Source organism: Zonotrichia albicollis, chromosome 20, assembly GCF_047830755.1.
Source record: "Zonotrichia albicollis isolate bZonAlb1 chromosome 20, bZonAlb1.hap1, whole genome shotgun sequence".
Taxonomy (NCBI): Eukaryota; Metazoa; Chordata; class Aves; order Passeriformes; family Passerellidae; genus Zonotrichia; species Zonotrichia albicollis.
The window spans coordinates 11,294,293-11,317,110 of record NC_133838.1 but is presented as its reverse complement, the minus strand read 5'-3'; the positions used below and the strand labels follow the sequence as shown (position 1 = coordinate 11,317,110).

At 50.3% G+C, this 22,818-nt stretch overlaps 2 protein-coding genes across 2 annotated transcripts; one reads left to right on the top strand and one right to left on the bottom strand.

Annotated features, from left to right (window-relative positions):
* Positions 1-420: 420 nt before the first annotated feature.
* PPIE (peptidylprolyl isomerase E) lies at positions 421-5,466 on the top strand. Its single transcript, XM_074555499.1, has 10 exons — positions 421-545; positions 623-721; positions 1,615-1,658; positions 2,315-2,341; positions 2,526-2,607; positions 2,718-2,818; positions 2,925-3,048; positions 3,169-3,354; positions 4,925-5,067; positions 5,164-5,466. The coding sequence occupies exons 1-10, from the start codon at positions 515-517 to the stop codon at positions 5,230-5,232; spliced, it is 906 nt and encodes a 301-aa protein (XP_074411600.1). The 5' UTR covers positions 421-514; the 3' UTR covers positions 5,233-5,466.
* A 1,442-nt stretch (positions 5,467-6,908) lies between these two features.
* On the bottom strand, positions 6,909-22,729 carry LOC102068907 (bone morphogenetic protein 8B). The gene is made up of 7 exons (XM_074555498.1): positions 22,238-22,729; positions 14,170-14,365; positions 12,301-12,449; positions 11,364-11,558; positions 10,736-10,815; positions 10,320-10,430; positions 6,909-8,410 (listed from the first exon to the last, which is right to left on the bottom strand). The coding sequence occupies exons 1-7, from the start codon at positions 22,632-22,634 to the stop codon at positions 8,261-8,263; spliced, it is 1,278 nt and encodes a 425-aa protein (XP_074411599.1). The 5' UTR covers positions 22,635-22,729; the 3' UTR covers positions 6,909-8,260.
* Between the last annotated feature and the right edge of the window lie 89 nt (positions 22,730-22,818).

Genomic DNA, 22,818 nt, shown 5'->3' with positions numbered 1-22,818 from the left:
GAGCCTGTTGCATATTCATACATGATGCATAAATTCCATTCAAACACAGGATTCTCTCTGTTTATCATCAACTTCTTCCTCATAATCCTAACAGCATCATCCTGGCTGAGCAAGGCAGGAAGAAGTTATTTCTCCTGATAAAGGGGCAAGAAATTCTCTTTCTCTGAAAGATTCAGGTGTCCTGTGGCTGCTATCTCAGTGCGAGTGCTTTCTCTAGAAAAATTGCATCCTACACAGCATAGTTCCTATCTTAACATTTTGTTACAACCCAAAACCATATTTACCACACCACTTAAGAGAATTAACGCAGCATCACTTCCCAACACAACACATTTAATATTCATTTTAATATTTTAAATATTAATAAAATACAATACGCATTTTTTTCACACAGGGATGCCCAGGGCCGCGTTCTCCGTTCCATGAACCGCTCGGTGGCAGCGGAGGGCGGAGCGCTGCCGCCGTTCCGGGGCGGGCCGAGCCGTGCCGAGCCGTTCCGGGGCACCGGGGCACGATGGCGGCCACCAAGCGGGTGCTGTACGTGGGTGAGTGGCCGGGCTGGGGGATCCCGGAGGGGCCGGGGCCGCCGGCGGTGCCCGGTGACCGCTTGGGCGCCCCGCAGGCGGGCTGGCCGAGGAGGTGGACGAGAAGGTGCTGCACGCTGCCTTCATCCCCTTCGGAGACATCACCGACATCCAGATCCCGCTGGACTACGAGACCGGTGTGTGCCTGGGGGGGCTGGAGCATCCTACGGGTGTTTTGGGGTGGGATCCCCCTGGTGGGACCGGCTGGAGCATCCCTGGAGTGCGGGTTTGGGGTGGGACCGGCTCCAGCATCCCCAGGTGCGGGTTTAGGGTGCGACATCCCCCAAGGAACTGGTCCAAGCATCCCCGGGTGTTTTGGGGTGGGATCCCCCTGGTGGGACCGGCTGGAGCATCCCCGGGTGCGGGTTTGGGGTGCAATATCCCCCGATGGACCGGCCGGAGCATCCCTGGATGCGGGTTTGGGGTGCGACATCCCCCAAGGGACCGGTCCAAGCATCCCCGGGTGTTTTGGGGTGGGATTCCCCTGGTGGGACCGGCTGGAGCATCCCTGGAGTGCGGGTTTGGGGTGGGACCGGCTCCAGCATCCCCAGGTGCGGGTTTGGGGTGCGATATCCCCCGAGGGACCAGCCGGAGCATCCCTGCATGCGGGTTTGGGGTGCGACCCACCCTGGGACCGGCTCCAGCATCCCCAGGTGCGGGTTTGGGGTGCGATATTCCTCGATGGACCAGCCGGAGCATCCCTGGATGCGGGTTTGGGGTGCGACATCCCCCAAGGGACCGGTCCAAGCATCCCCGGGTGTTTTGAGGTGGGATTCCCCTGGTGGGACCGGCTGGAGCATCCCCGGGTGCGGGTTTGGGGTGGGACCGGCTCCAGCATCCCCAGGTGCAGGTTTGGGGTAGAACCCGCTTGTGGGACCGGCCCGAGCATCCCCCGGTGCAGATTTGGGGTGGGACCCCACCGGAGCATCCCTGGGTGTGGGTTTGGGGTGGGATCCCTGCCCCACCATGGGACCGGTGTGTCTGTGCTGGCCCTGACCCATTGTTTCCTTCCTTCCTTCTTTTCCTCCAGAAAAGCACCGAGGATTCGCCTTCGTGGAGTTTGAACTGGCAGAGGTGAGGAACCAGCAAGTGCTTGAGCCATTTGGGGTTTTTGATCCCTTTGGGGTTTTTGGTCCCTTTGAGGTTTTTGGTCCCCTTGGGGTTTTTGCTGCCCTTGGGGTTTTGGGATGGATCCTCTTCCTGCTGGAGAAATCTGAAATCACCTATGGGTTGTCCACCGTAATATTCACATGTTTTGCTCTTCCAAATCTCCGCTTTTCCCATTTTCTCTCGGGCTGAATTCCCACTTTTCCTGTTTCCAACCCAAACTGCTCCCCTGCCACTGGCCCTGTCTGGGTTTCTTGGTTTCATGGGCTTGTCACCGTCCCTGATTGGGTTTGTTGGTTTCATGGGCTGTCACATATTTATCCTCTGATTGTCTGTCCTGGGTTTCATACACAAATCTCTCCTCTCCCAAATGCTCATGGCAGCAATAAAGCATCTTAAATACAAGGGGTTAGTGGGTTTTTCAAATATGAGACCCACATGGGGTTTGGAAACCATACATGGAAGGGGTTTGGATATGGCTTTTACAAAACCCATCAGTTCATACATCCCTGGGATAAATGAGGTTCAGGAAAACCTGGCAGTTGTCTTTATAATGAGATGTTATGCTGGACCTTGAGAATAAATGTTAGTAATGATTTTATTTTGATTTTTTTTTTTGGCAGGATGCGGCAGCAGCTATTGACAACATGGTATGGACCCCGCTCTCCCTCCTGCTCCCTGTTCCTTGGGGATTTTGTGTGGCTTTGCTGCCCTGGGTGCTGTGGGCTGCAGAGAGAGCAGAAGCTGTGTCCTCTGAGCTCTGCAGGGCTTTGGGGGGCACGGTGGTTTTTTACCTTGTGGTGGGGCTTTGCTGTGCTTTTTTCCCCCCTGCAGAACGAGTCTGAGCTCTTTGGCAGGACAATCAGGGTGAACCTGGCCAAACCCATGAGGATTAAGGAGGGATCGTCCAGGCCTGGTGAGCTGGGGAACAGAACATCCCTGGGCGTGCTTGGAGCTCTGTGCACAAGCTGAGCTGTGGCCTTTTGGGTCCATTCCTGTGCTCTGACCTTTCCTTTGTGGCCACAGTCTGGTCAGATGATGAGTGGCTGAAGAAGTTTTCAGGGAAGACTTTGGAGGAGAACAAGGAGGAGGGAGGAGCAGAGGCCCCTAAAACAGAGGCACAGGAGGTAGGAAAAACAACCAGAGCCATCTGAATCCCCGTTACCCCAAAGGATGAGAACGCAGAGCAGAGAAACATCACCCCAAGCTGCTTTTCTTTCTTTTCCTGCCCAGGAGGAGCCTCCTGCCAAGAAATCGCGGGTGAACCCGCAGGTTTACATGGACATCAAGATCGGGAACAAGCCGGCGGGGCGGCTGCGCATCCTGCTGCGCTCCGACGTGGTGCCCATGACGGCGGGTGGGACATTCACACACCTCACCCGTGATGTGAGGAGGAGGAGGAGGCTCAGCCTTCCCTCCTGGGCACCCCCAGGGCGTTCAGCTCTCACCTCCCTCCCCTTTTGCCCCCAAAACACAGAGAATTTCCGCTGCCTGTGCACCCACGAGAAGGGATTTGGCTTCAAGGGCAGCAGCTTCCACCGCATCATCCCCCAGTTCATGTGCCAGGCCGGGGACTTCACCAACCACAACGGCACCGGCGGCAAATCCATCTACGGGAAGAAGTTTGATGATGAAAACTTCATCCTCAAGCACACAGGGCCAGGTAAAGCCATCCCCAGGAGAGAAAATGGCTCAGCATCACATAGGGCTGCTTTTAGCTATGTTGATAGCAGCAGTCATGAATTATGATATATAATATATAATATATAATATATAATATATAATATATAATATATAATATATAATATATAATGTATAATGTATAATATATAATACATAATACATAATGTATAATATATAATATATAACATATATAATATATAATATGTAATATATAATATATGTAATATAATATATGTAATATACTATATGTAATATAGTATATTTTACTATTATATTATTATATTATATAGTCATATATAATTATACATAATTATATATTATATAAATGCATATTATATATAATTATAGTATTATAGTATTATATTGTTATGTTATATATTTTCACTATTATATTATATTATATTATATTATATTATATTATATTATATTATATTATATTATATTATATTATATTATATTATATTATATTATATTATATTATATATAGAAATATTATATATATTATATATAATATATTTCTTTATGATATAATTATATATTATATAAATATAATATATATTTATATTATTTGTATATATTACTATATTATACAAACATATATAAAGATAATATAAATATGTAATATGATTATATGTTATAATTATTATCATCTACATTGGCCACATTTTTCTGCCACATTCAGACCCTTGTGTCACAAACATATTTTATAAAAAATCCTTTTGCCAGGATCTTTTCCTCTGAGAAGCTGAGCAGCTTCAGCTTCTCCATGTTTTGCTGCTTTAGAATGTGATTTGGAGAATTGTTTAGCCAGCATGTGAAATTGTTTTTACTTGATGACCAATGACAGCCACCTGTGTCGAGGCTGTCAGCAGTCACAAGACTGCTTATTATAATTCTATTCCTAAAATCTTGTGAGATTTTATTATCATTCTATTCCTAAAATCTTGTAAGCAGTCACAAAATTTTATTGTCATTCCATTCCTTTTCCTTGCTAGCCTTCTGATGAAATCCTTTCTTCTATTCTTTTAGTATAGTTTTAATATATCATTTTCTTTTAATATAATATATTAAATCAGCCTTCTGTGACATGGAGTCAAGATTCTCACCTCTTCCCTCGTCCTGGGACCCCTGTGAACACCACCACCGATAGCAGCAGCCTTGAATTATAATTATAATTATTATAATCTACATTGGGCAGGTTTTTCTGCCACATTCAGAGCCTTGTGTCTCACCAAATGCATCGCTCCCTCTCCATCCACTTTATCTGCAGTATTACATAAAGGAAAAAACAATTTCAAAGCTGCTTTTCCTGCTTGGTTTTAAACGAGGAGTGTCACAGCAGGACTGTGAAAGGCAGGAGCAAGCAAATAGGTTTATCTCCATACAAACAGCTTTGCAGCTAAAAATAGCTGAGCATCCTTCTCACTTGCAAGTGTTTCTGAGCATAATTAATTTCCAGTTTCTGTGGATTTCGATTCTGTGGGGTGTGGGGTCAGGGCTGAAGGAGCAGCCCCTGGCTCAGCCCTCACTGTGCATTTTGTGACCCCCAGGGATGGTGTCCATGGCAAACTCGGGCCCAAACACCAACGGCTCCCAGTTCTTCATCACGTGTGACAAGACAGACTGGCTGGACGGGAAGCACGTGGTGTTCGGGGAGGTGACGGAGGGCATGGACGTGGTCAGGGAGATCGAGGTAGGTGAGGGCAGGGGGCAGCTGGGGGCAGAGCCCACCCCCTTCCTGCCATGAGGAGTCACCCCTGGAGCTGCTGCTGCTGCTGTTCCCCCCAAGGCTCAGGGCACCAAGGATGGGAAGCCAAAGCAGAAGGTGATCATCTCCGACTGCGGGGAGTGCGCCTGAGCTCCGTGCCTGGAGGAGAACCAGGGAGCACCCCAGGGACCCCCCAGCACTGCCCATCCTGCAGCTTCCATAGGAAGTTCCCTGCCAACGGGATTGGATTTATCCTTCCTGGCATAAATCCCAAATCCCTTCCCAGCCTGCGCTGCCCGAGCTGGGCTGGGCTGGTCCTGCTGCCGTGTTCTGGAAAAAAAAATTTATGTTTATGGTAAAAATAAAACCTAGTTTTGAAAATACTGAGGAGCCTGGCTGCTGAATTCCCTCTGTGGGAGGCTGGTCTTTGAGCAAAGATTTTATTTTTATTTTTATTTCTTTTTTGTATTAGCCCTCATCTTCATTAATCCTGTGCCTAAATCCTGGCTGCAGGGGAAGGTAGCTGTGCCAGGGAGAGCAGAGCAGAGCTGAACCTCTGGTGTTTGCTGCATCTCCTGGAGGTGTTTTTGGCTCTGTAGTGTCCTTTTCCAGCAGCAGAGGGAGGCAGGTCCCTGGCTGGTGTCTGTCCTGCTCTCCAGCTCCATCCCCATCCCCAAGGAGGGTGTTCACTGGGAGAACACCAGGAAATGAGGGAGCCCTTGGAGTGGTGAAAAATAAAATAAAAAAAAACCCAGAGTGATGAGGCTGTAGGAAGGGATTTCCAGCCTGCAGAGTGGGATAAACCACAGGGATTTATTGTTCCTGTGGTGGGCAGTGCTGGCTTTGCGCTTATGGATTGATGGATTTTGGGTTTCCGGTGAAATTATGGAAGGGGGGTTTGGTTCTGAGCTTGTGCAGATATTGGCAGGAGGGATGAGATGGAGAGGAATATCTGATGTTTGGATTTTGGGGATCTTTGGAAGTGCTTTGCCATTGGGGATTTTGGGGTTGCCCAGCCCAGCCCCTCTCAAGTCATGGTGTTGTTTTTCCATTAAAAAAACCAATTTTTCACTGCCTGGTTTCCGAGGGTGGTTGGGGGTTGTGCATTATCCTAAAACTCAGACAAGGTGAGATGCAAGGGTGTGATTCCTGACAGACAAACCAGCCCAGCTTTCCCCTTCCTTGCTCCCTATTTTTTGTTTAAATCCCACATTTTAAAGGCTTCAGCAAGACCTGAGAGGGAGAATTCAGAGTCAGTGCCAGGCCTGGGTGTTCTCTCTGCAGGAAGCACCAAATCCCACAGGGCCAGGATTGCATCCCGAGCTGGATTTGGTGTGGAATTAATATTAGGGCCATGAACCCACTAATTCTTAATTATTAATTAATTAATTAATTACCCAGTCAAACAAAACCTTTCCTTGGGAAGCAGGGCACTGACAGGGAGCAAACCTTCCTTATTTTGGTGGGGTTTTATTGGGATTTTTCCCCGACTGTGCCAGGTTCTTTCCTTGTTTATTGATGTAAGGTTCCCCAGGTATCCGAGCTGACAACCAGGACAGGCCTTTTCCTTTTAAAATCAGAGCAAATAAATAATTTAATTGTGCAAATAACCTGGGGAAGCTGCCTGGGACCGGTCACAGCCCAGCTGGGAGCCCACGGGATGGGCACAGCCTGACCTAAAACTCACATCAGGGCTCATTTTCAAGCAAATAGGTACAAATTTAGCCAATTCTGAGTCTTTTTTTTTTCATTGCAAAAGGCCCTGTGAACAGAGCCCTGTTGTGCTGTGACATTAAAAAACAAAGAGCAAGAGAAACTCTGTGTTTACTTTCCAAACTTTGCGTTTATTTTATAACAGTGCTGTAGCTCAATATGGATATTTTATTTTTTTTCCAACTGGCTGAGTTTGGTGAACTTTGGGTAAACAGGAGGGGGTTTAGTCAGCCAGCTGCTTAATTGGCTGATGATATTTTCATTAAGGGAATTAAAAGCACTTGGGTAGAGGTGGGTCAGTGGAGAAATACACAGCTAGAAACAGCTCAGTCCCAGAGAAACCTGAATGCTGCCTGTCCCCCAAAAAATGCCTCCAGCACAGGGAAAACTCATCAGTCACAGACAAAACAGAATCAGCCAAAAATCCTCTCTTTCCTATATATATATATATATATGTTTGTATATATCTGTGTGTCATCAAGCAGGATAAGGAAAAGGAAATTTTGTATTATTTACATCCTCTTCTAGAAAGGGGTAGGAGGGGTTTATTTGTGGATTATTTTTTATTAATTATTATTATTGATGGATTTTGCTCTGCTGCAGGCCACAAAGCTCCTGTTCCATGCATAACCTGGGGTCCCATTGCTCTGGTGGGAATGGGAGGGGACACTCAGGGATGGGGATGGGACATCCAGGGATGGGAAAGGGACACTCAGGAATGGGGATGGAATATCCAGGGATGGGAAAAGGACACCCAGGGATGGGATTGGGACATCCAGGTGGGGATGGGACATTCAGGGATGGGAATGGGACATCCAGGAGTGGGAATGGAATATCCAGGAATGGGAATGAGACACTCAAGGGTGAAAATGGGACATCCAGGGATGGGAATGGGACACTTGGGCAGGAATGGGATATCCAGGGGTGGGAATGGGACACTCAGGAGTGGGAATGGGACATCCAGGAATGGGAAAAGAACATCCAGTAGTGGGAATGAGGCATCCAGGGGTGGGAATGGGACATCCAGGGTGGGGATGGGACACTCAGGAGTGGGAATGGGACACTCAAGAATGGGAATGGGACACTCAGGGGTGGGATGGGACATCCAGGGTGGGGATGGGACACTCAGGAATGGGATTGAGACACTCAAGAATGGGAATGGGACACTCAGAGTGGGAATGGGACACTCAGGAGTGGGGATGGGGCACTCAGGGACAGGAATGGGATATCCAGGGATGGGAATGGGGCATCCAGGGGTGGGAATGGGACACTCAGGAATGGGATTGAGACACTCAAGAATGGGAATGGGACACTGAGGAATGGGAATGGGACACTCAGGGGTGGGAATGAGACACTCAGGGGTGGGAATGGGACACTCAGGGGTGGGAATGGGACATCCAGGGATGGAAATGGGATGCTCAGAGGTGGGGATGGGACACTCAGGGGTGGGGATGGGCCCTGTCCATCAGTGGCAGCCGCAGGATTTCACCACCATGTTCCTGTGCTTTTTGAGGATGACGTTGTTGTTGCTGTCGTAGTAGAGGACAGAGGTGGCACTGAGCTTGGTGGGGGCACAGCACGCCTTGGGCACGGCCTCAGGCTTCATCAGGTGGACCTGGGGGATGGATGGAGCCCGTCAGTGCCAGCAAACGTGGCTCCAGGCAGCAAACCAACCAAAAAAACCCCGGGTGAATGGGGGGATTATTTCCATCTTTTTGCAAAAATATTTATTCTAAACTCCAGGCAGTCCCTGCTGCGGTTTATATTGGATCAGGGCTCGTGGCACTGCCTGGGCCAGGCAGCCCCTTCATTAATTTGGGATTTCATGGCCCTTTTTCTCACAAAAACAGACAAATGACTAAAATAAAAACCCCATAAATCAGCACAGCACGGGTCAGGCTCCGGTGTGCGCCGGGTGTTGTTCCAACAGAGATCCTCCACCCCAAACTTAAACCCTAAAATCCACAACACCTCTGTGAGCAGAGCTGCACTCTGGGATGGCTTTTCCCTGCTGGGGACAGGCGTTATCCCGTTGTTTTCCTGCAGGGCCGGGGCTGGAGGAGGCTGGCAGCACGCAGGAGCCCCGACATGTGCGATTCATTTACAGCAGGGGCAGCCGAGCTCTCCCAGCTCGGAAGTCCGGTGTTTTTGCTCTCCAACCCTGCTATTTGCAGCTCAGGCTGGGGCTGGCACGGCTCCACAGCCGCCTTTGCCCTGGCTCTTCCCAGCAGGGCCGGCTCCAGGTGATTCACATCCTGCCCCAGCAGCTCCGTTTTGGGAACAGCGCTGGCTTTGGGGGCGATGGGTGGGTGTAAGGGGGGGGAAAAAGAGCCCCTCCCTGGATGGTTCCCAGCCCCTGGAAGTTTTGTTAATGTCAAAATTAAAACACCTTCAAAGGCCGGGCCGAGGGCTCGGCGCTCCCTGTAATTAACCGCGAGCACCGGAGCCGGGCGGGCTCTGCCATTGGGAAACCAAACACTCACAGGGCAGGAAATTCCAGAAATTAAAGCCCTGGCTGGGATGTGGGGTGGGTTTGGGAAAAAAACAAACCCAAGGCATTGGAGCTTTTCTGGCTGGGAATGTGCTGAGCCCGACGTTTGGGTGCTGGGGCTGTGGGTAAAGCCTCGGGGACAGCTGGAGAGGAGAATGTAGGGATCACACTGAGAGTTTTTTTGGGGCGCTCTGGTGTGCCCTGGGCTTGTCTCTGCTCCTCATTTCACTGCCAGGGCAGAGGGATCATTAATCTGGCAGAAATCATCAGTTTTGCCCCAGCTGCTGTGAAACTGGAGCAGTCAGAACATCAAGAGGTGAGGGAGCTCTGGGGTGACAAAATTCTGCTCTGGTTGAGGGTGAGGGACAGAGCTTTGTGCCCTCACCCTGGCTCTGTCCACAAACGCCTTGAAATTCCATATTGGGACCTCCTGTCAGCCTGTGGTGGGGGCCAGCCTGTGAGCAGCCGTCCAGATGTGGGAGCATTTACCCAGATGGGCGTGAACCCACCCAGATGTGCATGAACCCACCCAGAATGGCATGAATCCACCCAGATGTGTGAGCACCCACCTAAATGGGTATGAACCCACCCAGATGTGTGAGTGCCCATCCAGATGTGTGAGCACCCACCCAGATGTGCATGAACCCATCCAGATGGGCAGAGCCACACCCAGAATGGCATGAATCCACTCAGATGTGTGAGCACCCACCTAAATGGGTATGAACCCACCCAGATGTGTGAGTGCCCATCCAGATGGGCAAAAACACACCCAGAATGGCATGAATCCACTCAGATGGGCAAGCACCCACCCAGATGGGCATGAACACAGCCCGCTGGGCATGAACCCACCCAGTGTGCGTTCACCCACCCAGATGTGCATGCAGAATTCTTTATTCCAATCGGGATCCCAACTGCGCCTTCCCACCTGAACACCCCAAACCCAGCCGTGCTTATCCCAAAATCCCAGCTCATCCTCGGGCTCTGAGTGCTCCCCAGGGCCCTGGATGTCCCTCCAGGGCTGCCCTGCACTCACCAGGGACTGCAGGATGGCGTGGTTGGTGGCGTTCATGCACGAGTCCAGCGGGAATGCGCACTCCCCCTCGCAGTAATAGGCTGAGTATCCCTGTGGAGCAATCACCCAGTCCTGCAAAAATAACAAAAAACGGGATTACATGGAGGGCTTCACCTTCTGTGCCCCCTCACCCATTCCCCACCTGCACAAACAGCTCAGCAAGGGTTTGTTTTGGTTTTTTTTTGGATCAGCCATGGGTTGCTCGGGGTCACCGGTGGGGATTGGGGTTCTGGCAGTTCCTGTTTGCCTTCCCAGCTCCTGGGATGGTTCCATGGGCAGGATTCTCCTGCTGGGGAGCCCAGGGTGGGGGAATGGAATGATGAGGAGGTTTTTTTTGGGTGTTTTTTGGTCATTTACTTCTCCCAGCACACAAGTACCAGCCAGCCAAGGTCCTGGAAGCTGACGTAGAGCTCGTGGCGCCGGCAGACCTGCCGTCCATCCGTGGGGTGCACATCGTCTGTGGGACAAGGAAACAGGGATTTCAGCCCTGGGATTGGGTGGGATACACCCCCTGGGATTGGGATTGGCCCAGGAGAACCAAAGGAGATGAGACTTAGTTGCTGCACAAAGGGAAAAGCGGCTCCAGCTTGGCCGATGAATTGATATTCCAATATTGGGATGAAGGAGTTCAGCATTGGAAGGGCTAAACCCCAGCTTTGCTCACTTTGAGGGTTTCCCAAACCCAGGCCTTGCTGCTCCCCTCCTGCCTGAGCTTTCTGGAGCTGTGACACCTTCCCAGGGCTCCAAAGCCAAGGGCAGTGAGGCAAAAAATTCCAATATTCAGTAATCCTGACACGCTCACAAAACACCATTTCCTTGAGGGCATCCAACCCAAACCCTCTCAGCACCTCCCAAACTTACAAAAACCTCCAATCCTAAAACCTCAGAACTTTTTGCTCTGTTTCCCTTGGGCCAAAAAAAAATTGAGATTTCAAGGTGCTGACAAGCAGAACCTCTGAGTTTTCCATAGGGACATCCCTCCTCCTCCTGCAGGAAGCACCTTACCAAAAATTCCTGGGAGCTTGTTTGGGTGGGGGAGGTCGTTGGATTTCTTGTGCTGTCTCCTCCTCGGGGGTTTGGCTGCTCGTGTGACACGGGAGGGGCTGGGGCTGGCCCGGAAAAATGTCACCATGAAGGGCTGCTTGGAGCGGGGTCCCCTTCGGCCCAGGAGCCCGGCAGAGCCCGGATCCACGCTGTGCCCTGCAGGGACAGCACCATCCTTGGGGTTTGGCCTCAAACAGAGCTGGTTTGGTTAAAGCAGAGGTGAAAAACGCGGGAAATTTGCAGCAGGATATGTGGTTTTGGCATGCCAGCATGAAATGGTGACATGGGGCTATTCAGAATTAAAAGTGATTTTGTCCTTCACCCCAAGGGATGGATGGGCTGTGGTTCCTCCTCCCATGAAAGAGCAGCTGCTCTTTGTCCTGCAGGGACAGGACCATCTCTGGTGTTTGGCCTCAAATAGAACTGGTTTGGTTAAAGCAGAGGTGAAAAACGTGGGAAATTTGCAGCAGGATATGTGGTTTTGGCATGCCAGCATGAAATGGTGACATGGGGCTATTCAGAATTAAAAGTGATTTTGTCCTTCACCCCAAGGGATGGATGGGGCTGTGGTTCCTCCTCCCATGGAAGAGGAGCTGCTCTCTATGTGCCTTCCCACCTGGAAAAGGCACATGCTTATCCCATGGAGAAAACAGGGTTAATCCTCTGCCACACACACACAGAGGATCCCTCCAGGTAAGGAGCTCATTAACTATTAATGAGCTTAATTACAGTCCACGCCATCAGAACCTGCAAACCCAGACTGCTGGCACCCATCAGAGCTGGAAATTCAAAATTGCACTGAGATCAACGCCCCCCCCCAGCACATCCACAGCACCGAGAGGGCCCCAATTCCTGGGAATTTGTCCCCAAACTCCGCAGGCAGGTCGGGCAGGCTCACCATCATCCGTCTCCACGTAGAGCCGCAGCCCCAGGGTGTATTTCTGCTCCACTGCCCAGTGGCTGCTGGCAGCTGTGACATCAAACACCAGCCAGCCCTCTGTCCCAGCACGCAGGTCCTGCACATCCAGCAGGAACAGGTCGGATTCCCTGCGGGAACAGGGGAAGGAGCAGGTGAGTAACAGCGGCCAAAGGGCTGCAGCAGGAGGGATAATGGATGGGGATGACTCCTGGGAGCTGTGCCCGGGCAGATCCCGGCTCTGGGGCGCTGGACACCACGGGGGTGTCCTGGGAAAAGCTCCCTCGGTGCCCAGGTGGAGGTGCAGGGCGTGGCACTGCCCTGGGCAAGGTGTGGGAGCCGCCGGACACGGCGGTGCCGCTGTGGGTGGGGCGGGAGGGAAAGCCTGGGGCTGGTCCCCGTTCCTGTCCCCATCTTCATCCCAGTTCCCACCCTCATCGTCCTCATTTCCATCCTCATCACCCCATTCCCAACCCCATTCCCCTCTTCTTCGGCTCCATTCCCTCTCCCTTCAGTTCCACTCCCATTCCCATCTTCATTCCTGTACCCACACTCACTCCCATCATCATCATCCCCATTTTTCTCCCTATCCCTATTCCCATCATCCTTGTTTCCATTCCCATTTTCAGTCCCTATCTCCATTAACCTTTTCCCCCTTCCCATTCCCATTTTCAGTCTCTATCCCCATTAACCTTGTTTCCATTCTCATTCCCATCTTCTTCATTCCCTTACCCATTCACATTTTCATTCCCACTGCCATTCCCATGCCCATCACCTTCATCCTCACCCCCATTCCCATCCTCTTCACTCTTATTCCCGTTCCCTTCCCATCTCCTTCACTCCCACACCCTTTTCCACCCCCATCACCTTCATCTTCATCCCCATTCCCATCATCTTCACTCCTATTCCCATTTTCTTCCCATCTCCTTCCTTCTCACCCCCATCACCTTCATCTTCATCCCATTCTCATCATCTTCACTCCTATTCCTGTTCCCTTCCCATCTCCTTCATTCCCACCTTCATCCTCACCCCCATTCCCATCATCTTCATTCCTATCCCCATTCCCTTCCCCTCTCCTTCACTCCCACCACCTTCATCCTCACCCTCATTCCCATCATCTTAATTCTTTCCCCTCTCCTTCATTCCCACTCCCATCACCTTCATCTCCATCCCATTCCCATCATCTTCATTCCTATCCCTGTTCCCTTCCCATCTCCTTCATTCCCACCTTCATCTTCATCCCCATTCCCATCATCTTTGCTCCTATCCCCATTTTCTTCCCCTCTCCTTCATTCCCACACCCTTTTCCACCTCCATCACCTTCATCCTCACCCCCATTCCCATCATCTTCATTCCCTTCCCACCCCCTTCATCCCCACCTCCATCACCTTCATCCTCACCCCCATTCCCATCATCTTCATTCCCTTCCCATCCCCTTCATTCCCACCTCCATCACCTTCATCCTCACCCCCATTCCCATCATCTTCATTCCCTTCCCATCCCCTTCATCCCCACCTTCATCACCTTCATCCTCACTCCCATTCCCATCATCTTCATTCCCTTCCCATCCCCTTCATCCCCACCTTCATCCTCACTCCCATTCCCATCATCTTCATTCCCTTCCCATCCCCTTCATCCCCACCTCCATCACCTTCATCCTCACTCCCATTCCCATCATCCTCATTCCCTTCCCATTCCCTTCATCCCCACCTTCATCCTCACCCCCATTCCCATCCTCTTCACCCATCCCCATCACCCCACACCATTTCCTCCACACCATCCCCACTCCCACCCTCCTCCTCCTCATTCCCACCCCTTTTCCTGCCCTCCCTGCCTTTCCCAGCCCCTGACCTGTTGGAATGCTGGGCAGCCACCTCGTAGATGCTGACGTGGATGCTGCTGTTGCCGTGCCTGGGGACGACACCCCGGGATTTGTAAATCCGGAACTCGGCCGCCGTCACGGCCTCTCCCGCCGGCACCTGGGTCAGGTCGAACCTGAACTCCTTCCAGTAGGGCTTGGGGGACAAAAGGTCCCTGTCCTGCTCCACTGAGGACAAAAAAACTGCTCAAGAATGCTGAACCAAGCCTAGAACATCCCCACTGAGCCCCACCGAGTGGATTTTGGGGATAAACCCGCTGGTTCTGAGCCGCTCGCCCTTGGTTGGAAGTTCCCATTTCTTCCCATCTCCTGAGGGTTTGGATCTGGATCAGCTTCCCCTATTTCTGCAATTTATTTTGATGTAAACCCACCAGCTTCCCCTCCAAGCCCTCTTCCTTTATTATTAATTAAAATTAAAATAAATTCGAATTAAAAGCGCAAATGCTGGCTATGGGAGGAGCACAGAGAATGTGACAGGCTTTGGGGGCTGCTTCACCAAAAGGGGAAAAACAAACTCAAAAATTTGAATGTTTGAGGGTCATCAGGACCATCTGGAGCAAAAATTGAGGTTTTCCAAACTTTTCTTGCAGCAGACAAGCCCAGGGCTCATCAGGGCCATCACTGGATATCACAGGTCCACAAGTAAAGATTTGTCCATAAGCAAAAGTTTATCCACAAATAAAAATTGTTATCCTGTCTGCTTTTGGGAAGTTAGGGGGGATTATCAGGTAAAAAATCCCCTCCCTTTTTTCCTGAAAACACCTCATTTCTCCATCACACTGGACAGAAAAAATCTGATTTTATTCCCGTAAAAAATAAACCTTCCTTTCTCTATGGTAATGCAGCCCCCGCAGTTTTGCTAATGTGCAATTATTTCCTTCAAATTGTTCTTTAAAAATACCCCAATCTTCCTGGTCTGAGTGTAATTAAAGTTTATGATTAAATATGATTCAATGTGACTAAAGCTTCTCCTGCTTCAGGCACAAAAGCAACGTAACCTGGTGCTTATTTTTAAATCTAAAACAAATAATTAACTAAATAAAAAAATAAACATTTAAAATGCATTTTTTAACCAATTCCAGGGGTGATATATTCCAAATTTAATACACCACAAGCTTGCCATTCCCATATATATATATATAATATATATATATTAATATATATGTATATAGTTTATGATTAAATATGATTCAATGTGACTGAAGCTTCTCCTGCTTTGGGCACAAAAGCAACATAACCTGGTGCTTACTTTTAAAACTAAACCAAATAATTAATTAAATAAAAAAATGTATTTTAAACCAACTCCAGGGGGGAAATATTCCAAATTTAATCCACTATAAGCTTGCCATTCCCATATATATATTTAAATATGATTCAATAATAAACTTTATATATTTAAATAATGTGACTAAAGCTTCTCCTGCTTCAGGCATAAACGTAAACCTGGCGCTTACTTTTAAAACTAAAACTAAATTACAAAGTAAACATTTTAAATGCATTTTTTAATGCAATTCCAGGGGGGATGTATTCCAAATTTAATCCACCATAAGCTTGCCATTCCTAATATATAAAAATATATGTTATATAGAAAAAAATAAATATATATAAATATATAAAACATATTTATATTATATTTATAAAATAATATGTACTTATAGAAAATATAAATTATAAATATGTAACATTATAAATAAATAAATATAACTAACATAATTTTATATTGATATATAAATAATATAATTATATATTATATATTTTAATATAGGATATATAAATAATATATATTTTTATATTATTTAATATATATTTATATACATTATATAATTTATATACATTATATATACATATAATATATACATAATATATACATATTATATATATTATATATACATGTATATATATTATATTTATATACATTATATAAATTATAAATATATAGAATTATACAAAATAAGTTTATATAAATATATAAATAATATAATTTTTTATAATATAATATATAAACGCATTAAAATATATAAATATATTAATATATAAATATATTAATATAAAAATATATTTAAAATATATATACACACATATATTGGAGGGAGCAGTGCATCCCTCCAAACCCATCCTCAAGATTTTACTCGCATACCCACAAGTTTTTTTTTTTTTCCTTCTTATTTTTTCCTCTTTTTTTTTTTTTTGCCCTTTTTTTTTTTTTTTGTTTTTTTTTTTTGTTTTGTTTTTCAAATCCCAGGTTCGCTGCAGCTCCCGGCCTCACCACAAGCTGTGTTATAAAAAGAGCAGGGCGGATGCGGAGAGCGTTTCCTGCCCTGGTGGTGGTGCCAGCTGGGCAGGAGGATGCTGTGGGCACCTGCCCCAACCCCTGCCCCCTCTGGGGGGGACACGGAGCCCCCCAAAACCTCTGCACTCCCTCGGCCTCTTCCCTCTTTTCCATTTCTTCCACCATCCCATCCTGGGGGGGTTTTATTCTTCTGGATTTTTGAGGCCTTGTGGTGCTCACAAAAATCCTTCAATTCCCCCCAAAATACGAGCGGAGTAATCACCTCTGGTTTTTAGCAGTGAGAATCCCCCTGTGAGTGTCCCACATCAGGGCAGGGGACACTCCAGGTGTCCCTTTGTGTGTTTTTGGTCATTTTGCTCCAAAATCTTTGGCTGTAGCAGGGATATGCAGAAGGATTTTTTTTGTCACAGCCACAGAGACCCCACGCCAGATAAAAAAGCCAAAAAGGTGATTTTTGTCCCCCAAACCTGTGCACTCCCTTGGCCTCTTCCCTCTTCTCCATTTCTTCCACCATCCCATCCTGGGGTGGTTTTATTCTTCTGAAATTTTGAGGCCTCGTGGTGCTCACAAAAATCCTTCAATTCCCCCCAAAATACGAGCAATCACCTCTGGTTTTTAGCAGTGAGAATCCCCCTGTGAGTGTCCCACATCAGCGCAGGGGACACTCCAGGTGTCCCTTTGTGCGTTTTTGGTCATTTTGCTCCAAAATCTTTGGCTGTAGCTGCACCCTCACCCAGGGATATGCAGAAGGATTTTTTTGTCACAGCCACAGAGACCCCACACCAGATAACAAAGCCAAAAAGGTGATTTTTGTCCCTAGAGTGACAGCCTCTAAAAAATTTTTTTAAATGAAAATTTCCTGTTGGTGTGAAGGTGATGGAGGGGTCCAGGGTTGAAGGCAGATTTGGTGGGAGGGGAGCCCAGGGACACCCTGGCAGCTGGAGAAATGCAAAAATCAGCTGAGCTGCAATTAGCCGAGCTCCTTGATGAACCAAATAAGCTGGATCTGTCTGGGATGAAATCCTGGGAGGATTTTTGTTGTATTGCACTAAAACTGCAGATTCTCTGCTGCTTCAGGGAGGAAAAAAGGGGAACCCCTTTGTAGGGGGAGGAATGAGGGAGAAGCTCCCCCCTCTGTGCCACCACCGGGGCACAAGCAGCAGCTGGGAGTGCCGCAAAAAGGAGTTTGGAGTTTTCGGAGAGGGCTCAATATCTCAGTCTTCACCGTTAAAACCAAAATTGCTGCGAAATGGGAGCCCTGCAGCCCCCCCGAGCTCCCGGCAGAGCTGTGGGTGCTCGGATGCTGCTGGGGGTGTGCTGGAGGTGCCCCAAAAGGGCGGTTTGGGGAGCCCAGGGTGCCTGGGAACCTGCCCCTGCTCCGGCTCGGCTCAGCCACACCAGCAACCCTCAATTATCTGTGGGTGGATGATGCGGATTGCGGAGCACAGGCACCAAAAAAGCCCAGCCCAAGAGCTTGGCTCTCCTTTGGCATCGTCCCCAGGAGCTTCCCCCAAAGCTGAGTGCCCCTCTGCACTCCCATCACCCCCAAAAATAATATAAAAATTATTATATACCAGTATAAACCAATATAAACCCTCAATTATCTGTGGGCAGATGATCAGGATTGAGGAGCAAAGACACCAAAAAGCCCAGCCCAAGAGCTTGGCTCTCCTTTGGCATCGTCCCCAGGAGCTGCTGCACCTTCCCCCAAAGCTGAGTGCCCCTGTGTGCTCCCATTATCCCCCGAAAAATATAAAAATTATTATAAACCAATATAAACCCTCAATTACCTGTGGGTGGATTATCTGGATTGCACGAAAAAGGAGCTTTGCTCTCCTTTCCCCCTCCTTTGGCATCATGCCCAGGAGCTTCCCCCAAAGCTGAGTGCCCCTCTGTGCTCCCATCACCCCCAGAAATAATATAAAAATTATTATGAACAAATATGAACAGCCTTGGGGCCGTTCCCCTGTCAGGGATGCCCAGCTCTCTCTCAGCTGAGCCTCCTGGTGTCTCCCATTCCCTGAGCATTCCCAGCTCCCTTCCCTTCCTCCTGCTGCCCAGGTTATTCTTAGCTGCACGTTTTTCCTTCTATAAACTCCTACAAACTCTGCTCCACTCGTAATTACCGGGCCTGGCTGCTCCCCGTGGGTCCCCACGATCATTTCAGGCACCAAATTAAAAGGAGATGCCAGGATATTCAACCACATCAAGTGCTCTGCATCCCAAAATAGGTTGAAAGGAGATGAAGGGAAGATGCTGTCCTTTGATAGCAAGCAGGGGGAAAAAATAAACTCTGGAGGATTTCTGAAATGGGGAGGGATTTAGGAGCTATCCCAACAATTCCAGAGTCCCAGTTTGCTTCCTCCTTTTTCCAGGGATGAGCACTGGGAGCTGCAGGACACAGAGCTCAGCCAGGAGCACCCTGTCCCAGCTGCATCCCAGGATTTATTTGGGAAGATTTTCCCATCAAAACACACCCAGAGGGTCCATAGGGAGCACTGGCACCTTGGCACAGGATGCCAAGGATTTATTTGGGAAGCTTTTCCCATTAAAACACACTTAAAGGGTCCATAGGGAGAACTGGCACCTTGGCACAGGATGCCAAGGATTTATTTGGGAAGTTTTTCCCGTTAAAACACACTCAGAGGGTCCATAGGGAGCACTGGCACCTTGGCACAGGATGCCAAGGATTTATTTGGGAAGTTTTTCCCATTAAAACACACTTAGAGGGTCCATAGGGAGCACTGGCACAGGATGCCAAGGATTTATTTGGGAAGTTTTTCCCGTTAAAACACACACACAGGGTCCATAGGGAGCACTGGCACCTTGGCACAGGATGCCAAGGATTTATTTGGGAAGTTTTTCCCGTTAAAACACACTCAGAGGGTCCATAGGGAGCACTGGCACCTTGGCACAGGATGCCAAGGATTTATTTGGGAAGTTTTTCCCATTAAAACACACTTAGAGGGTCCATAGGGAGCACTGGCACAGGATGCCAAGGATTTATTTGGGAAGTTTTTCCCGTTAAAACACACACACAGGGTCCATAGGGAGCACTGGCACCTTGGCACAGGATGCCAAGGATTTATTTGGGAAGATTTTCCCATTAAATCACACTCAGAGGGTCCATAGGGAGCACTGGCACCTTGGCACAGGATGCCAAGGATTTGTTTGGGAAGATTTTCCCATCAAAACACACACACAGGGTCCATAGGGAGCACTGGCACCTTGGCACAGGATGCCAAGGATTTATTTGGGAAGATTTTCCCATCAAAACACACACACAGGGTCCATAGGGAGCACTGGCACCTTGGCACAGGATGCCAAGGATTTATTTGGGAAGTTTTTCCCGTTAAAACACACACAGAGGGTCCGGAGAGAGCACTGGCACCTTGGCACAGGATGCCCGCAGCAGAGGACGCTCAAATGGCTGCAAAATGAAGCCAGGGATGGGAAAATCCTGACAGCAGCTGGATTTCAGTGGTAATTGTGTGGGGGTGATGAACTTCCAGTCTGGAGTGGAGAAGGGCTTCCCAACCCCTAAAATTCAATTAAAGAGGCTGCCCTGAGCTCCCACCCCACACTCAGGGTGCCCTGGGGTGCTGTGGCTGTTTTTGGGTTCCCTGGATTATCCAGGAAGAGGTTTTGGGTTCTGTTGCTGATTTTGGGTTCCTCTCCAGTGCTCCCTGGATTTTGCAGGAAGATGTTTTGGCTGTGGGCACATCTGAAACGGCCACAGGGGATCACAGACTGCTTTGGGTAGGGAGGAACCTAAAAGATCATCTAATTCCACCCCCTTGCCATGGGACACCTTCCAATAAATCAGGAGGCAGCATGGAAAGGGGGATGTGTGTGCTGTGGTACCCTGGGATGCTGTGAGTCCTCACCCCCTTCCCCTTCCACACCTCCCTGCTCCACAATTACCCCCTGCCCGTGTCCATGACTCACAGCTGAGGAGAAATCCCAAATCACGGGTTTAAAAACCCCAAATCCCGTCGGGCTGCTGCAGGGAGGGCACAGAAACAGCACAGAGCAGGAGGAGCAGAAATAATGGGATAGGATGGGATGGGCGGATCCACCATCCCCAAATGCGGCTGGGGCTGCCCCTGTCCCCAAACCCGGCCCTGTTTTGGGATTTTTGTCACTCCCCCTTCCCAGGAACAAGGAGTGCCCGTCGGGAGCGGCTCACACAGGTCCAAAGAGGTCCAAGTGCCCAATGGGGCACAGACTTCACCCCATTTGCATGTCCCCATCAGGATAATTGTGCAGCTAATTATGCATGCAAATGAGAGCTGGCCTTCTCCCACAAAAAAACCAACTCCTTATTTAATTAACATGAAGGGGCCGAGGAAGCCGCAGAAATCAAAGCCATTCAAATGGAAGGCTGGAGCTGTGCTCCACAACTCTCCTGGCTACTCCAGGAGCCCAGGGAAGGACAGCAGCGCCCCTGTGCCAGCAGTGCCATCTCCCAAACGCTCTCCTGAGCGTCCCACCGTGGTTGCCATCAAACCCGACCATTTTAAAGCCCTTTTTGGTGCTTGGGTGTTGTCCCAAGTGCTGAGGGGATTTGGTGATTCAGTTTTTGTCTCCATCACTCTCAGCTCTCCCAGGATGCTGAACTGCACCAGTTCCCTCAGGGCTCTGGGTGCGTCTGTTCCAGGAGGATTCCTCACACTCACAAGTGGTAGAGGGGATGTAGGAATGAGTAAGAGACACCTCTACAGCCCCTGCCTCACCTAAACCTCCTCCCAAGGGTGCAGATCCCTCTCCCTGCCTCCCATCTCCCCATCCTCAGAGTTTGTGGGGGATTTTCTGCTCGGGGCACCCAAACACCCCTTAAAGCAACGAGCAGGGGCAGGGAAAAGCTCCATATCCCAACTCCTGGTCTGCAAATCCCGCTGGGATCAGCCCTGGGAGGGGATTTATCCCATCCCGAGTGTTTGTGGCCCCACTGATGCTGCCTGGAAATACGACGGGTGCTGGAGCCTGGTAAGCAGCCGGACGGGATTCCAGCAATAATCAGCAGCCTGGAGGATTTATTTGGAGTGATTCAGTTCCCACCGAGGGGCACCCTGCTGTTGGCACCAGAGCCTGCCCCGAGCCCCGTTCCTGCCCACCTTGTGCCCGCTGAAACGGGGACAGCGGGGTGGAGGAGCCTCCCTCGGCTCCTTCTCGCTGCAGGACATTCCCCTTCTCCATTTCCCCTTTTGAAGCTGAATTAAGATTCATCCCGGCCACTTTCACCCCGCCACCGTGTCCCTCATCACCACCGTGTCCCTCTCCCCGTTACTGAGCTCAACTTCGGGTAAAAAAGTTCCTTATTTGAACAAGGGCTGAGAAACCACCCCGAGGGATGCTCGGAGCTGCCGGTGCCACGATCACGGACCAGGAATCGGGGTTGGGATCAGCTCAGCCCCGTGCCCGTCCCGCCGGGGCTGTCCCCGGTGTCCCCTCGGTGCTTCCCGGCTTTCCTCGCCGGTCCTGCCCGTTCCCTCCTGTCTGTTTTGATCCCTCCGGTGCCTCCGTGTGCTCCGGTGTCTCCGGTCCTGCCCAAACCACCTGGATTATCCCTGTGTGTTCCCATCGTCCCGGTGCCCCCGGTCCTGCCAAAGCCTCCGGGATCCTGCCAGCACATCCCGGTACCACCGGTGCCCCGCATATCCCGGTACCCCCGGTACTTCCCGGTACCCCCAGTGCCCCGCATATCCCGGTCCCCCCGGTGCGCTCCGGTGCCCCGCGCCCGTTCTCACCCATATTAACGAGGCTGACCACGGTGTCTGCTCGGCTCACGACGCTGCCGGGCGGGGGGCTCTGCGTGCTGAGCCCGGTGAGCACCGGCCGCGACACCGCCGCTTCCTCACCCTCTTCCTCCTCCTCCTCCTCGCCGGCCACGGCGTGGTACAGATCGAGCATGAAGAGCGGCGCGGCGGCGGCGGCGGGGACGCGGGCGGGGACGCGGGGTCGGGGCCGGCCGGGCAGCCCCAGCACGGCCAGGATCTCCCGCTGCACGTCCCGCCGCTCGCCGCCGCTCAGCCGCCGCTGCGGGACCCCGGTGTTGTGCAGCCGGCGGCGGAGGGCGCTGCCCGTGCCCAGCTGGCACAGCACGGCCGCCAACCAGAGCAGCCCCACGGCCCCGCGGCGCCCCATGGCACCGCCGGGACCCCCCGCCCGCCGCCCGGTGCGGAGCGGCCCCGGGCACCGGCACGGCCCCGGCTGCAGCCCCGGCCCCGGCCCGCCCCGGCGGGGAGAGGGAAAGGGACGGTCCCGGCAGCGGCACCGCCCCGGCCCTCCCCGCCCGGCGGCTGCGGGGCACGGGGAGCATCGCTGGGCA